Here is a 17,216-nt window from a genome sequence, read left to right as displayed (position 1 = left end):
TGAATTGAAAATACCGTATTTCTCTAAATATCCTCCACTAATTTTAATGCTTTAGTTACAGGAAAATTAAAAATAAATATGTTTGAATATGGCCCCCCCTTTACTTTAACCATGGAAATTTTTGGAAAAAAGGGGGGACTATATTCAGATAAATACGGTAATGTGCTGATATGAAGAATAAATTGAAAGTAGTTTAACACAGAGTACATCACTGTATATGGCAAGAATTTGGACACTTAAGGCTGAAGGATGAGAATATCAATGGCTAAGTTCTAACAACACGTATCTCAAATTCGGCCAGTTTGAGACAGGCATCTTAAATAAAGTGTAATAACATTAAAAAAATAAAATATAAGCAAAAAACAACTATTTGTTTGCAAAGGAAAGCTTCTTTTTCCGTTTTATGAACTTTTGGTTTTTAATTTCAGTGCACAAGTAAAAAAAATTAACAGTTTTTTTGCTCTCCTCAAAAGTTGCTATTTTTGAGATTCGTGTTGTTAGAACTTAGCCATCAATATGCTGAATTCGCACAAGATTTAGACTTGTAGGAGGATACTTATGGTGAGGTGGACCGTAGGAAAACAGATGAATTATGTACTGAATATTGCGAATTGAGAGAGGAAATAAGAATATATAGGAGATGAAGGTTATGGATGGAGTGCGTACTGAGAAGTGAAGGAATATTAATGTGAGAGTGAGAAGAATATTGCTCAGTTAGGAAGCAACTTTTATAGGGATGGAATGTAGCACAATGTGCAAGATACTGAACCTAAGAATGAATTATAAGGTGAGGCAGATCAGAAGAGTTGAAGAGTAATATTGGTGTGTCATCTTGCATGTAAGCTTACCTTAACTGCTACGTTACTATTTATAATAATGCATATTAGGTGATTTTCATAGATGGCCTGTGAATAAAGTTGCACAGCACAGAGTCTCTTCATTAATTAACTCTGTGGAATGTTACAAACCAATCAAAGCAACACTGACTTGTTATTAAATACTAGGTGACATGAAGGAGAAGTATTGCCATAATCACATGTTTTTTACAATGGTACAGTTATTGTAACCATCAGTCAAGCAACCTAGAAGATGCTGAAATTTTAACACTTAAGTCCCCTTCTCAATTATGGCTTCACTTTATGACCACATGCTGGGAATCTTCAATTTAATGTTTACAATAACTAGCTGCATTTATTGGAGTGCCAATAAAAGCCAAGAGAATCTAACAGTGATTATTGCAGACAAATACCTCCATTATATGTATATGAATAAAGCAACTTTTAAAATCTTCATCAATTCCCACGATTTTGTTTGAAACTTTTTATTGAAATGAAATATAAATTTTGATTTTACTCATGCATGTCACAAACCATTCTTCGCTGACATTTTGGCTCGATGAGATCAAAACCAGATTTTTATTACGAAGAAACAGACAAATAATTTTCATGTACAGCATTATTAGAAAACCATTTAACCTATTATGGCAAGTGCCCTCGTTAGAGTTTATCAATACTGCTCTCACTTTAAGGGGCCTTTGCAAATGTAAACCCTTGGCACTTTGATGCTTGATGTAGTAGGAAATATTCTTTACAGAGACAGTATACATAATTTAACTGTAATTAAGTGTTTATAGATTTTATACCACATTGTGAGTTGAACCACACATTGTCACCGAGAGAGCTTTGAGGTGATCTATTGTAGTAAATTCATTGACAATCTGGTACCTGGGGATTTGGTAAAGAGGCAAGCAATCAAAACAAGTAAAATCAATTTAATTATGTAAAGCTTAACAATTTATTCACAATTACACATGTCAAAAGACATCCTGACAAAAGAAACATGAGAATTAACTCAACATCACAAAAATCATTTGAGGTCTATTTACATTTGATACAAATGATTTTTTTCTAAAAAAAATATTCAACAATCACCAATAAGCTAGTAAGCCAAGGCTAGTACAGTTTTGATGCTGTTCTGATGAACACTTTCTGCAAATCCCCAATTACTTTCTGTGCATTTCACACAAAAATTCGTTAGCTCATAAATTATTATAGATTGAAAAAAGCAAAAGAAATCAAAATTATGAAGAACCATGTTGAGTATCACTTCTTATAGAGTACGGCAAAATGTAAGGTTTTTCCTTTCATTTACAAACTAAATAACTGCTTGCATCACCTACAATCACAACAGCTTTTTATTGGATTTACGGTGCTACCTTTTCCGATGTTCTTTGTGTAGATATTCAATGGCTTCCATCAACAAGCCACCCTCAAAGAATGGAGGCTCTTCTTCGTGGAGGTGAGGTTCTCCATCTGTGAGGCACTTCTTGGGTTTCTTGGTCACATGACTCTCCAACTCACACACTGTACGCATTAACTCCCGAATCTGTGCATCTTGCCTTTCAGCCTACCAAAAGAGAAACTGAGTGAACACATTTTCTCCCTTTTCGGAGGAAATTAACGAAGAATGTATGATAGCTCTTTGCGGTTTAATTAGCAACATGGACTACAGTGTACCACACTTCATTTATCATATATGCATACCATTTTATACAAAGTAATATTTACACATGAATCAATAGTTGACTAAACACTACATCTTAGACGTATAACTACTGAATTCCCAGGAGTTAAGGAACATTATAAGAATATTGAACGATGTTGCTAAAGTAAATGACAAATATTCTCATATGGACCATATACACTCTGTCATTCATATGGAGCAGATGCAAAATTTCACACATTAGTTTCTCAATTGCTTCAAAGAGACAGTAACTTACAGACGCATCCAAACAATCATGGCAGTGAAAGTTTCTGAAAACTGATCTCTGATTTGAGCCTTATTCATGAATAGGTGAAGTATAAAAACAATGTAGAGTGGAACTACATGCAGAGACTCAACATTAATATCAAATTGGCTATCCAATTGCAAATGCAATGATGTTTTCCTAACTACAAAATGAGTTCATATGAATCACTTTTTCGACCATCTCATGTTTGGTATTATAATGAGTACTTGAAATTCCAACAGCTTCTGTAGAATTTGATTCACACTTAGGAAATTCTGTTCACCTTGCACTGCTTCCGCCCAAAGATTGGTTTGCACAAGTGAGGGTAGATTTCACCTCTGACCAGCAATGTTCAACTATCCAACCCCCACTTATCTAAAGAAAAATCTGTGGAATATTTTTATTTGTAGAATATTCTTCCATTTCTGTAGGAATATTAAATCATGGTTTTGCTTAAGGTAACCCACGTCACCAATACCATCCATTTTCTCCCTAACCTTACCCTGGAGATGTTCATCAGTCCTCACCCAAGAAAAGAAAAGCTGAATTTCATAGTAAATGCTGACTTTAATTTTAATTTTTTAAACGTTCGGTCACTATTCAATAAAGTAGAGAGCTAATTATATTCTAAGAACAGTAGTGTATTTTTATTCCAGAAAAAACTCACTGAAGTATTTTTTTGCATTTTAAGTCATAACCTAAACAAAAAACTACTTTACTTATGTCAGTGATATAGTGACACCAGCTCTAACAATGAATGTTGTTTACGGTAATAATCGGCTTACATATTAACCAAGAATCTGTGTAAGATAAATATTTTTACCTCCCCTTAACTTTCCAACAGCAAGAAGCTCTATTATCACCATAGATAAGGCACATTTTTGCATTTGTGAATAAATACAGCCACCATTTATTTTTTATAGGTAGCTGTGAGGTCATAATTGAGGCTAAGAGATAATTCCAATTTGGTAGCTCAAAAATAAAATTTTGAAATCAAAGAGCACTAAGGCTGGATTACTTCAGTTTTTGGTTCCACCAGGTCTTGAGCTCAGAACTGCAATCAGAACCACCCCAAAAAAAATCTGCACCCAAACAAAATTTGTGCAAAAGAAAATTTGAAAACTTCACTAACTGAAAATGAAGGCTTAAGATTAATGCCAGGAAAACAAATAATTTCCTCAATATAAATAATATAATCATCTAGAGTAAAATACATAAAATGAAATACGCTGGTATTCCATTAAAATTTAACTTCATCAATCAAATTATAAATATCCATGACAGGTTCCTGAATTCCCATGGAAATTGTACCAAGGCTCATGTTAGGCCCTCACCTGTGTTTTTTAATTTTTCTCATTATATTGCACTCCAAAAAGTGCTTTCCACTCATCTGTCCTGGCTTAACCAAAACTACATTTGGAGGATAGCTGAAGACCACTTTCCCAAAGATTGTTTTTCTCAGACATAAGGATTAAGTGAAACTTCTCCATATTTCTGTCATAGCCAGAGGTACAACCTGGGGGAATCACTTGTATCCAGGCATTATTTACAAGCCGGAAAATATGATCCAATATGTGTTTTTAGTTGGGTCATTAAAGGCCTGGTTACATGGTGGATTAATACGTACGAGTTAATGTACGTTTGCATTAATGATTTGGGTGGACCAGAACGAAACATGTACGAATGCATGAACCAAATTATAACAGGTTCTATTTTCTGTGCATGCATTCACACAAGTTGGGTGGTTACACAGTGCATTTTGGCATTCATTCCAGCATTCATACATTTAGCCATTAACCCATGTGTGTTAATGTATCGTGTAACCAGGCCTTAAGGGCTACCGATCAAGAACTAGTCGGGAGTTCCTTCGGAATTAGTCAGCAACTAATTCCGAAGGAACTTATTTTTGATCCACCCTCACAATAAATAAACGATTACTCTTGGCACCAAGGCTATCAGCAAGAGTAAGAACTACATTTACACACTAGTTTTCCACTAGTATCCTCAAGGCAAAAAATCCTAAAAAACGAAGTAAATTGAGACATACCTGAAAATACAATTCTCGGATAGTGTAGTTGAGTGTTTCCATTTCCTCAATTCTAACTGTCTCTTTTGCCGCTTCTTTCCTCACTTGCCTCGAATATTCAAGAAACAGAAGTCCAGCAGCAATGCTGAAAATTATGCCTTCTCCAAGTAAATTAGCTCCCAGCTCTATGGCCATCGCCTCATTCAAGCTAGGAATGTTCACTGGTCTCCCCAAGTTCATCACCCACATTTTAGCTTTCACTTCGCACCAGTTATAAACTGAAAGGAATAAAAATACTTATCGTACAACGATGGCACCGAATGATTAAGATTCTTCACTCCTTAGGCTTCATAGGTGGATGGTAAGCATGCTTTTGGATATTTCATGAAGCTTTAAGACAGACAAAATGAGAAAACATACGTTGCGCAGGAGGCATGCATATTTTGTTGCGAAAAAATGGGCTCTGCTTTGCCTTCTGTTGAAGATAACGTGAAGTTGGTCGCGCGATTTGTCTTATGACTAAGGCGATCAACTTCGACACAGGCAAGGCGGTGGCCATTGTTTATGCCAACTTCAGCTACATCAAACGTTGTAAGAAATATCTAACTACCGACATGAAACTACACTACAGAGGTGGCATAAACAATTCAATTGATCCTGAAAGTAAAACATGCACTTGTGGAGTATGAGCATGACGGCACAGGCAGAAATACATATCAGGAATAATAATTGTAAACGGTGAAGGAAAACAGTGTCGAAGACATAGAAAGAGGTTGAAAACGAACATCTTAACGTCCAGAACAACCATAAATTCACCACTTCGTTTGGTATTAAAAACATGACAAATGTTTGGAGAGAGCAAATTGTCCAAAAAACGCTCTCAAGGAAGTTAAGAAGATACTTACACTGGGCGGGCGGCATGCACACATAGGTCCTGAAGAAATGACTCTTCTTGGCTCTTTCTTTTAAAATATTAGCGATCGGCTTACTGATCTGTTTTAATATAAGTCCACCTAACTTTGCCACTGGAAAAGCACCCACAACCATGATCACGGACCCTGAAAGTCAGCCATAATAACCAGAGCGCAACGCAAAGTAACAGTCGATCACTTCCTTTCAAAGGTGTTACTTTGTAGATAACGGTGGATAAATCAAGACATTTTGAAAATATTGCGAAGATCGTACCCTCTGATCAGGAACAATTTACAGTCGAACTCATCCCTGTTATTTTAAACAAATGACGTCAAAGGTTTAACTTCGACAGTTGAAGTACGATATTCATATGTGACGTTTGCGGCGAAATATTTTTTTTCTTTGCCGGCTAGCCCATTGATATATAAATAAATCTTGCTTTACTCTCTCAAGGCTGCTGGCATGATTTGCGGTTCAGGGTTAAGAGAAGGTGAAAGGTAGTCGGCTTTTAATTCGGCCATCCGCCCGCCTGGGCGGTACGTGTGTGACGAAAATAATTGCGAAATTTCTCTATAAACTTCCGATCACTTCCTGAGGTTCAAGTTGTTTCCATAGCGGTACATCAGCAATGTGTTTCATGGTCAATACCTTATCCGTCAATCTACTTCGGAGGCTAGTCTTATGGAGTTGTTCAAGAATAACCTCTTTCCCCCCGTATGAGACAATCGTGCTTGAACAATCCTTACGGTTAGATGATTGTTGTTTAGGGTGAAAGTGATTGTATGAGTTGTGCGAAATTCGCGAATGCGAAAACTTGTGGACCTAGAGAATCCTAAAAACAAGCGTAGAGAATGCTGATGCGAAGAAATATTCTGTGTAAATTGATACCGGCAACTTTGATGCAATGAAGTTCGCATGACCTTGGGCGGAGGAGTTAATGCTGCTTGGGAGACGAGGAGGGGAGTGGTAAGCCGAATACCGCGACACTCCCGTGAGACAACCCGCGTCCCATGGGTTTCTTCCTTAAAGATTTTTGGTGCCCTGGAATTTTTTTTATAGCTTTATAGAGTTTCGGTTGCTACTTGATTTTGATATTAGACAGTTGGTGAGGGCAAGTGCACCGAGGACTGAGGCGGTCTATTTGGCACGGGTCCACTAAGACGTGATTGAATGAGAAAAAAAATTGCACTCCCAAAAAATGCACCCACATTCTCAAGAAGAGTGGGTAAATTTGTGCTATACAGCGTTTTCATTTAATTTTTTTCGCGAAAACGGCTATTTTCGGGGTATTTTTATCCCTGATGTGAGGGAAGAAGGATGAGGATCAGGGGCCTAGCCAAGACGATGTGTTGTGAGGGGGGGAGGGGCACGATCCAGGGGGTCAGTATGGTGGAACCCCCCTCTGCGGAAAATGTGAACATAGATCTATAGAAATCACTTTTTTCCTATTTAACGCTTGAAATTACGCCATTGATGGGTCGTCGGGAAGCTCAAACATGTTGGTAGGGTAGAATAAATTGTTTTATGGGTTTACTTTTCTGCTATGGTTTGGGGTGGCACGTGCCGCCTTACCTGCCGCATGCCCCCGCCCCCGGCTTCGCCACCGATAGGGATATTCAAGTGCCATTTCCGAGAAAACTGCTATTTCTAAGATAAAATGTTAGTTAACGTTTAGTGACAGAATTAATAAAAAAAAACGTCCTTTCGCGCACATCGAAAAACATTTTTTGCCATGTGTGTACCATGTATACATTTGTACGTAAAAAAATCTTTTCAGCTCAGTAATAATTTCGAATGCACGGGTTTTGCCTATAGTCCCGTCCTGAGGGAACCTAGGGGTACTGTAACAAAAGGTCTTCTTAAGCCTCCTTCATTATATTCTCCATTGAAATAAGTGACCCAAATTTAGTCCAAGCTGAGGGCTGCCAATGATGCCAGATCGCATTAAGTCTCGTGACTCCGCGTCCAAACATACCGCGGTGTATTGAAACTTTGGTTCCTAATCGATTGTATTTACGGACCACAAATGGTCTGCGATAGACAAATATAATTGGCAGGCCTGAGAAATTTTCTAATTAATGGTAATATTGAAAATAATTAGCATACATTGGTCGATATGAAGCTGATATGAGTGTTGATCAGTGGCGCCGACTCCATGGGGCCTGAGGGGGACCCAGCCCCCTCAAAAATTCGATATGGGTCGGAGGAAAATATGTGTAGGCTTATAGATTTTCCATGGAGTGTCAAGTTATCGAGAGTCGAGTTTTCAGTGTTCTAATGTTGATTATATGGCTCTTCTAACATGCTAAAAAAAACTTAAAAATTCACTATTTATAAAATTTCCAGGGGCAAGACCCCAGCATGGGCCCCCCTATATTTTTTATAAGTCGGCACCCCTGGTGTTGATCAATTCTTAATGTGTTCCAAAATCTTTTTAGTGAATCAGCTTCGGATTTGGCAATTTTCTTGGCGCTAAGGAAAGGTTACATCTGATATAGAGTATTGGGATTGGTTGGGATTGGTCCACAGTGTGGATTCAATTTCTGGCTGAGTGATTCGCGGAGTTTTACGTGTAATGGTAACCGCTGAGTTTAAATAATATATTCCGGTTTTGCACCGCAGACAGCATACTGTGAAATTTTCCTGTCAGCTATGATCCCTCCGGAGTAAGGCGCTATTACCATCTACGATCTTCAGTCCATCGTTTATATAAGTATCGCGTTTGCGCTGTATTCGGGTGAGGTATGGTCAAATGCTACTTATGTGATGATCGATGACGGATAAGTGGCATAGCCCGGTGGCACGTGCCCCCCTTCCTCCAGCCAATTAATTTTAGCTGAAAAATATTAACCTAAGAAACAAATTTATTTTACTCCATCAATATGTTTTCGCGTAACAACTTCCCGATGACCCATCAACTTAGTAATTTTAAGTTTCAAAATGGCATTAAACGTGATTTTTACGAGAAAAATGTTCCAATTTTCTCAAACGGGGTTCAACCCCCCTAAACCCTCCGGTCGTGTCCCCCGTCGTCCTGTCGTCGTGGCAATCGTCCTGGGTACGCCCCTTAGGCGGATGATCGGTGAAGTAATTGAGGTCAGGGGCGGCGGATTACAATGCATAATTTATAGAAAAATTTAATGGATGGTAATATTGAAGGTGGCTGTATAACGACAGTTTTTATTTCGTCAGCTTAGCAAACAATGGTAAAAATAAATGATAAATACTTTAAATAAAGACTTTATTTCTCTACGCATATCAGGCATCAAATTATCATTTAGAAGTATTTTATGTCACCAAGATGCTGCTTCAATAATTTTTTCGTTGCCAATTCATGCTTCATTAGGGGAAAATACTTATTCAAATTAATTTTCGTGGCATTAGACTCTCCGATTCCGGAGATAAATTTGTTATGGTAATTGTTAATTAGATAACAGAGTATTTATGATTTCCATTCCAAACACTGTCATTCAATGAATAATACTACCCGTCTTATTATTCCAAAAGTCTGCTGTGAGAGGTATACGTGTCGAATAAGAAGTTTCATGCTACCTTTGGTACTTACCTACTTCTTCCCCGTTGAAGTAAAAAAATATTAACGCAGAACCCTTTTTCAATAATGACGCAGAAATACTTAAAATTAGATGGCGAAATATATTTACCTCAATTGTCTATTGTAAAATAAAATAACCTTTTTTTTCGTATTTTTATTCATATATTTTGTATTCGTAATAGTATTTTTACTTTCAAACTCGAGCCGCTTTAATTTTGGAACATTTAGAATTGGTGGCATGGATTTCAGCCAAATTTTTATTCCCCGTTTCTGAGAATTCATGTTAACCCTCCTATTCTCCTGCCATTTTATTTAAGCTGTAATTTACAAGCTCAGGGTATAACTTTCTATACCAGATTCTCAATAATTTCAAAATTCACTCCTCGCATAATAAAACGAATAGTGTTCCATCATTTCGGATTGAATCTGCATAAAAATAATTCAAAGCTATAAGAATATAATAAAATGAAGAGAATCACAGCAAGCGGTAAAGGCACCTTCCGCATACAAGAAAAGGATTATTAGTTAACAGACCTAGAGTTAAAAAAAAGCTTACAATTAGCTACAGCCAAGAGATATCTGGATCATTTATCTTTAGGAATGAGAAATTTCGGCATTGCAACCTAAACACAAATTATTTTAGCAATACGGGTTATCTGGGCTGTTGTATAAGGTATCGTGGGTGCCAATGGTACTTATAAGTAACTATATATAACTATAAATAACTATAGTTCCTTTCGAAAATTAATTTTCCTCAGGTGTAGCCAAACACGCCATGATTCGTTGACTGCGCCTGTTAAGGCATGGTTACACGATACATTAGCACGTACAAGTTAATGTTTAATTGTACGAACGCGTGAATGAACACGAAAATGCTCCGTGTAACCACCCAACTTGTGCGAATGCATGAACAGAAAATAGAACCTGTTCTAATTTGGTTCATACATTCGTATCTGTCCCGTTCCGGTCCACAAAAGTCATTCACGCAAACCGACATTATCTCGTACATGCTAGCGGACCGTGTAACCAGGCCGCAAAAAGTGATAAAATTGGCGGCTCCGAGTTTCGTAAAGTTATTCCAATCCTTAAAACCCTTTCCATCTTTGCGGACTTGCTTGAATGATGCTTGAAAAGGTGACGTCTTGTCTACAAATCGATGCTGTTATGCCCGTTTTACACTGAGCATGTAATACGTGCACAATACGACGTACGTGCCGGAGCGCATTTCAGATTGCGCCGTGCAAAGCGGGGAATTGAAAAAACGTACATCTACATCTACATAATACCCTGCGAGCCACCTCTAGGGTGTTTGGCAGGGGGTGATCAATCACCAGCATGCAGCATGCAATTGGACTCCCACATGCACACCACACGGTCCAAAAAGCGTCACGTATACTAAAAATTATACTACCATTTGCTGTTAGAAATAATAATAAAATTGAGACACATGCATTAAGTTTTACATAGGTTAGTAGGCTACATTACAAGAAATGCGATCTATTTATGAGCTCTATCGCTGCCGTTATAATCTCTTATTGATCGTGGAAAAAATGACATTCCGAATCTGTCTGTTCTACAATCTATCTCTCTTATTTTATTTATATGACCTGATCTTCCGTAGTATGTTAGCTTCTGTAAGATATGGTTAACTTCGTTAGAAAAGACAGTACTGCTCTTGAATTTATCTAAAAGGTTTAGTCTATTTTTCAATCTACGGTCCGACAGAGATTCCCATCCGAGTTTATCTAAGATGTCAATTACACTAACGAGACTATCGTAACGACCTTTCACATACCTGGCAGCTCTTCTTTGCACGCATTCTAGCTCTGTTATTAAGCCTTTTTCATTTGGGTCCCAAACACCGGCAGCGCACTCCAATTTTACCATCTCGCGTTCACGCATTATCGCACGTATGCGATAATGTATGAACGTGAGATGGTAAAATAGCCAGTTTCAATTTCGTTCATACATTTGCGCAACTCCACTCCAGATTCAGGGGCGATTTCAGCATTAACTTCGGGGGCGTGGTCATGACCTGGGTTCGGGCGGTAACGGATAAATGTAACACGTTACGGATTTTTGGAGCATTTTACGGATTTCCTTATACCATATGTATTGAAGGCTGTGGAGCTCAGATCCTCATATTCAGCCTTTATAATGTCCGAAGTGCCATGAGATCCGGTCCTTGTCGTAGTGTGAAACCTTAGAGAATCGTAGAGTGAGAACTGGATGAACATGCGATCGTGAGACGTTCAGCACCATGGTTCTACTTCAAGCTGACACCGACACTTCTTGTGTTCTCAACCTTGGCGTCTCCTTTGGAGGCAGTCTTACTTGTCCTTATTGAGTCTTCCTGGAAGTGCGACATGAGGTTCTAGACTCGACATCTACTTTCAATTCGCAATTGCGTTCTGATCTTGCTTGTTGTTCAGAGAAGGTTTACGATAATTTATCCCCCTTGTTTTTTAGAGATTCAGAGGCGGATTTATTACGTTGCTTTGGCTGAGCGGTTCATCACTTTCAGCGGTACATTGATGGTATGCAAAAGTGGCGCAGCGAGGAGGGGTTTTGGGGGATAACCCCCCCCCCCCCAAAGCTCTGAGAAATTTTTAAGTTTAATCCATTTTACTTATTTGGATCAGTATTACTTATAGAATAGTGTTAGGATTAATCAAATATCCCTCAGAAAGCCGTAAAACTCGCCATTTTTAACCATTATTCTTAATATTTTCTGGAGGAGGGCCCCCGCAACTCCTGCTTACCCTGGTAGGTATGCAATTGCCCCACACCCGTAAGTATTGGTTGCTCCTAAAAACCCCCCTAGCCTTTTTTCTTAGCTGCACCCCTGGTATGCAATACCTCTCATTGTTAGCGATAATATGTCCGAGGTCTGATTGGCGTGGTGGAGTTTGGATTTTTATCAATTGTCTTTTTAAATTGTTTGATGATCTAATGAAATTAAAACGTTCGTCGGAGAACCACCTTGAAGATGACCGACCATATTTGCAATTTTTCTAGAAATTACGGGATGCGGCCTCCGCTTCCTCCTGCGTCCGCCACTGTTGATTTTTTCAGGCAAAGTTGTTTTGGTCCGATTTAATTTATACTACGAGGGTGGTTTGAAAAGTTCTCGGAATGGAATAGAAAAAATGTTCTTGCATCTCTGTAACTTATTTTATTTTTCAATATGGTCTCCTTGTAGATTACTACATTTGGTCGATCGATATTCTAGTGCCTTGATTCCATTTAGAAAATGAGATTTCTCTAGGCCTGAAAAATAGTTGTCAACTCCGGCTATCAGTTCTTCATTTGAAGTAAATCATTTTATCCACCAGGTTCACCATCAAGAAAATTCAATTTTGGGAAGAGATGGAAGTCTGACGGAGGTAATATCGGGTGAATAAAGCGGAAGTGGCAACAGTTAATACCATGGTTCGTATTATTTTGCCATGGCGATAGCACATGTGTTCAGGCGCGCATTGTATTGATGAAAGATGACATTCTTCTTTGCTAAACCTGGCCTTTTTTCGCGTATATTTTATTGAAATTAGTCCAAGAGGTTAGTAAAATATTGCCTATTAATTGTTTGCCTAGTTGGGAGACAATCTATAAACAGAATCCCCTTCACATCCCAGAACACTGACGCCATGACCTTTCCAGTCGAAAGAATTGTCATTGCTTTCTTTGGTGGTGGATAATCATCATGTAATAACAGTAATGGAACCAATTTTCATCTTTGGTCACACACCGCTGCAAAAAAACTAGTTCGTTTTCCCTAAAACGGGTCAAACATTTTTCCAATATGTCCATTCTCATGCGTTTTTGCTCCAGCGTCAAGTGTCACGGCACTCATCTTGCAGATAATTTTTTTCATTTCTAATTTTTCCGTTAAAATTTAATATACCCTTTTATATGACATCTGGCAAGCAAGAGCAATTTCACCCACTTTCAATCGGCGATCCTCCATTACCAATTTATGCACTTTTGCAATGATTTCTGGAGTAGTGACACTTCTTGGCCGACCTTTGCGCGGACCATCATATAAGCTCCCCCGACCAAATTTAAATTCTTTTGTCCTCTTGGCAACAGTTGGATATGAAGGAGCAGAGTCCCCTAGTGTATTCTGGAAATGGGCATTAGGGCGGATCGGAAAAATCGATTTTTTTCAAATCCATCTGGCCCAATGAAAAAAAGTTGTGGGACCGATCAAAAATAAGGCCTGAAAAATTTGAGACCTCTAGGTGAACCCCTGACCCTCGCTCAAATGCAATTTAGGGGGGGAAGGTCGAAATTCGAAAAATATAGTATTTTATGGTCATTTCCTATAGATTTCGCCGAGTTCTTCCCTTATGAACAAAAATTTCATGCGTTTTGACGTATCTGCCACCGTTTAGCCACAAAATGCCTAATTTGAGTCCGCGTCCGCGAAGAAAATATTCCAACGCCCACGCAGCGTCGCGGATACAAGAGCCGCAGGCCGATCCCCTCCCCTCCCCGCTCGCTTCTACCCCTCCCACCCCTCCAATACAGCAAAAGTCATCCCGCGTATACTGCTAGGAGGTCGTTTATCTTTGATAATATAAATCGGAAGATGGTAGAAGGTAATAAAGGAAGCTCAGTGAGACGACTTGTCCCTCATTAGGCGCCTCCTCGGGGTTCAACAAATCGATGTTACCAACTTTTAGAGAAGTGATGAAATAGTTTAAGATCCGAGAACGCAGGAAAGGAGCCTACGGTCCATGAAAAGGCCTCTCGAGTGGCTATAAAGGTGTGCAAACTATGGTGACGCTTCCCTTCCATTATGTGTGTGACTAAATGGATTTAGCGGTACAACAGGAAGTACTAAAACTTACGGACAATGCGGATAGGCCAAAAGTAGGGTTTTTGCTGAAGTACAAAACTCAAGCACTTTTGAAAGAACATTTGAAATTATGCGATATTTTTGCGTGTAAGTGCAAGAAGGAGCATAAGGTTCCCCCCAATGTAGAAGTATGTTGAGAGACCAGCGGACGAAACTAAAGATGATGGCTGCTGAATTGAGTCCTAAAGAAACTCGACAACTAAGGAAAAACAAAGGAATCTTCGGAGAGCGTTGAGTCGACATCGTCAATTCTTGTATGGGAAAATAGTATCAAAAATTTTCTTCATCAATTCATCCGAAGAAAATTTAACTGAAGAGAAATCATCCGATTTTCATCTCTACGTTCCTCATCAAATAAAAATTCAGGACTAAACTCAAACTGGAACTTCTGCGTGGAAAATGCGTCTGCCAAATGTGATAGAGGTATATGCAAGAACCAAGAAACAGCAATGATCGTCCCCACAACTTTAGTTGACGCAAAAATCATAACTTCGTAAGAAACATCCAAGGTAGTTTGCAAGAATTACTTACGTAGACAGAAAAATATGCTAATTATTGTGAATACGAAAAGAGAGGTATCAAAGGGTGTCATCAAAGGGCTACATTTTTATGGATTGAAAGACTATACTTTTGTCTGATGAAAAAAAGGCAAGAGCACTTATCAATCCATGTTTAGAGAGGAATGTGTGATGTTAGTTGAAGAAGCAGGGTCCCACTTTTGGGTTTGCCTCCCCCGTCAGAGGATTAGCAAAAGTTATAAAATCTGCGATTTTCGATTCCTTTCCGAGTGAAAATTAAATTCACAAAAATAAAAAGGATTTGAATGCGATGGTGAATACCGCCCAAAGAGGAGGCATTATCCCTATGCTACAAGCATAATTCCAACATCCTTTGATATTTTAAAGTATACCGGGAAGTCCTTTGCTATGTGAGTAAACTCTTCTCGGGATTCCCACCGGGTTAATTTTTCCACTAGGGCAAACGTTTCAAGCTCCAACTCGGGGTACATCATCAGGGATATATTTCGTTGAATCCCGAGAAAAGTTTACCCACATCATTCGCCGGGAAAGCGTCAAATAATATTTCATCCCTTACAGAGGTCTATTTGCTAATTGCACTAAGTTGACTTAGATTTGCGACATAAACATTGGGCGGGCAATCTAAGGACCTAATTTGCGTGGTTGCAAGTATGCGTTTGGCGGCCGATCCGAGATTTTTTAAAGTGCTGGATTTTAATATCAACTTTAAGGACTACTCGCTGATGACATATAGGAGAGAGACCACAGTACCTCCGGCTACATCTGACCTTAGTGCTGTGGATTTTCCAAAATCTATTGATGAACGCTCAAATTTGAAGTTAAATATTTCTTTTTATTATACATACTTACGGACGAGATATTCGTGAAGAAATTCACCAAAACTTTGTAGACAACAGCGAAAGACGAGGAATGACACTGACATAAGAAATACAGATTGGAATGCAGGTAATTGAAAACTTCTTTCGTGATTGTTCCTCCACAGACGATACTGAAACATTAAATATTTAGACTAACGAAGTAAGACGCACTTAGTATGAATTTTGGTGCATTTGGCGCGAGGGAGAGGCTTGAGGGTAGGGGACGCGAGCGGTTTTCGCCCAAAATTCATTTAATCACATCTGTCGGACAAAGCCGAAATTGGAGCGCATATCCGAAGTTAGCACACCTTTATAGCCACTCGAGAGGCCTTTTCATGGACCGTAGGCTCCTTTCCTGCGTTCTCGGATCTTAAACTATTTCATCACTTCTCTAAAAGTTGGTAACATCGATTTGTTGAACCCCGAGGAGGCGCCTAATGAGGGACAAGTCGTCTCACTGAGCTTCCTTTATTACCTTCTACCATCTTCCGATTTATATTATCAAAGATAAACGACCTCCTAGCAGTATACGCGGGATGACTTTTGCTGTATTGGAGGGGTGGGAGGGGTAGAAGCGAGCGGGGAGGGGAGGGGATCGGCCTGCGGCTCTTGTATCCGCGACGCTGCGTGGGCGTTGGAATATTTTCTTCGCGGACGCGGACTCAAATTAGGCATTTTGTGGCTAAACGGTGGCAGATACGTCAAAACGCATGAAATTTTTGTTCATAAGGGAAGAACTCGGCGAAATCTATAGGAAATGACCATAAAATACTATATTTTTCGAATTTCGACCTTCCCCCCCTAAATTGCATTTGAGCGAGGGTCAGGGGTTCACCTAGAGGTCTCAAATTTTTCAGGCCTTATTTTTGATCGGTCCCACAACTTTTTTTCATTGGGCCAGATGGATTTGAAAAAAATCGATTTTTCCGATCCGCCCTAATGGGCATGAATGTCCTTTGCTTTCATACCTATTTTTACGAAGTACTTAATCACTGCACGAATCTCGATTTTTTTCCATCTTTGCAAATCACTATGCGGGAACAACAAAAAAGCCTTGTCACCACCACAGTTCTTTTCCACGAGCATTGACGTGGCATGTGTTTACAGCGAACAGACCTATGGATATCACGTGAAAAGTTCGTTGCGCTAGCGTGGTGATTCCGAGAACTTTGCAAACCACCCTCGTCCCCTCGTATGTTAGGGGATTGGGAATTTTTTCTTATTTCGGATCAAATTTCCGGGTGGAGAGACTGTCTTTTAGGTACTCCGGCACTTGGAGAACATCAACCCTCCTAATAGTTTTTTTATAGTAATATTGCGGTGCACGGCTTCGTAAATTCTTTTTGTCTATTCCTCTGGGTTATATTATGCGTCTCAGTTGACAATTTTGTACAGAATTTTACCTTGCAATGCCCATTACGCGATAGTAGTCGGTTTTGGTAACTTCCGAAATATTCATTCAGTGTCACTTCCATATCTGCGCTCTTATCTTGAATACCAAGTGCCTATCTTTATATTGAATCCCTTTATCCTTTGACTCCAATGCACTCGACAAGACCAATGTTTGATAATGAGTTGACCTTTCACGTTATTCACAATTGAAGGTACTCATCAGTAATGCAATATTTGTGCTTGTAAAAGAAATAACAATTGAAATAAAATTCTCACGCTAATTGACGT

General features: G+C 39.0%; 1 protein-coding gene across 2 annotated transcripts; it reads right to left on the bottom strand.

The window, feature by feature from the left end:
• Window positions 1-1,766: 1,766 nt before the first annotated feature.
• LOC124167970 (putative OPA3-like protein CG13603) lies at window positions 1,767-6,074 on the bottom strand. 2 transcript variants are annotated; one of them, XM_046546043.1, is made up of 3 exons: window positions 5,720-6,074; window positions 4,836-5,092; window positions 1,767-2,406 (listed from the first exon to the last, which is right to left on the bottom strand). In XM_046546043.1, the coding sequence occupies exons 1-3, from the start codon at window positions 5,859-5,861 to the stop codon at window positions 2,212-2,214; spliced, it is 594 nt and encodes a 197-aa protein (XP_046401999.1). In that variant the 5' UTR covers window positions 5,862-6,074; the 3' UTR covers window positions 1,767-2,211. The 2 variants fall into 2 exon arrangements, with proteins under 2 accessions (XP_046401999.1, XP_046402000.1); XM_046546044.1 differs by lacking the exon at window positions 5,720-6,074 and adding an exon at window positions 5,235-5,471.
• Between the last annotated feature and the right edge of the window lie 11,142 nt (window positions 6,075-17,216).

This window comes from Ischnura elegans, chromosome 11 (assembly GCF_921293095.1).
Source record: "Ischnura elegans chromosome 11, ioIscEleg1.1, whole genome shotgun sequence".
Lineage (NCBI taxonomy): Eukaryota > Metazoa > Arthropoda > Insecta > Odonata > Coenagrionidae > Ischnura > Ischnura elegans.
Note: the sequence above shows the minus strand (reverse complement) of the source record. Positions and strands in the feature narration are given on the sequence as shown.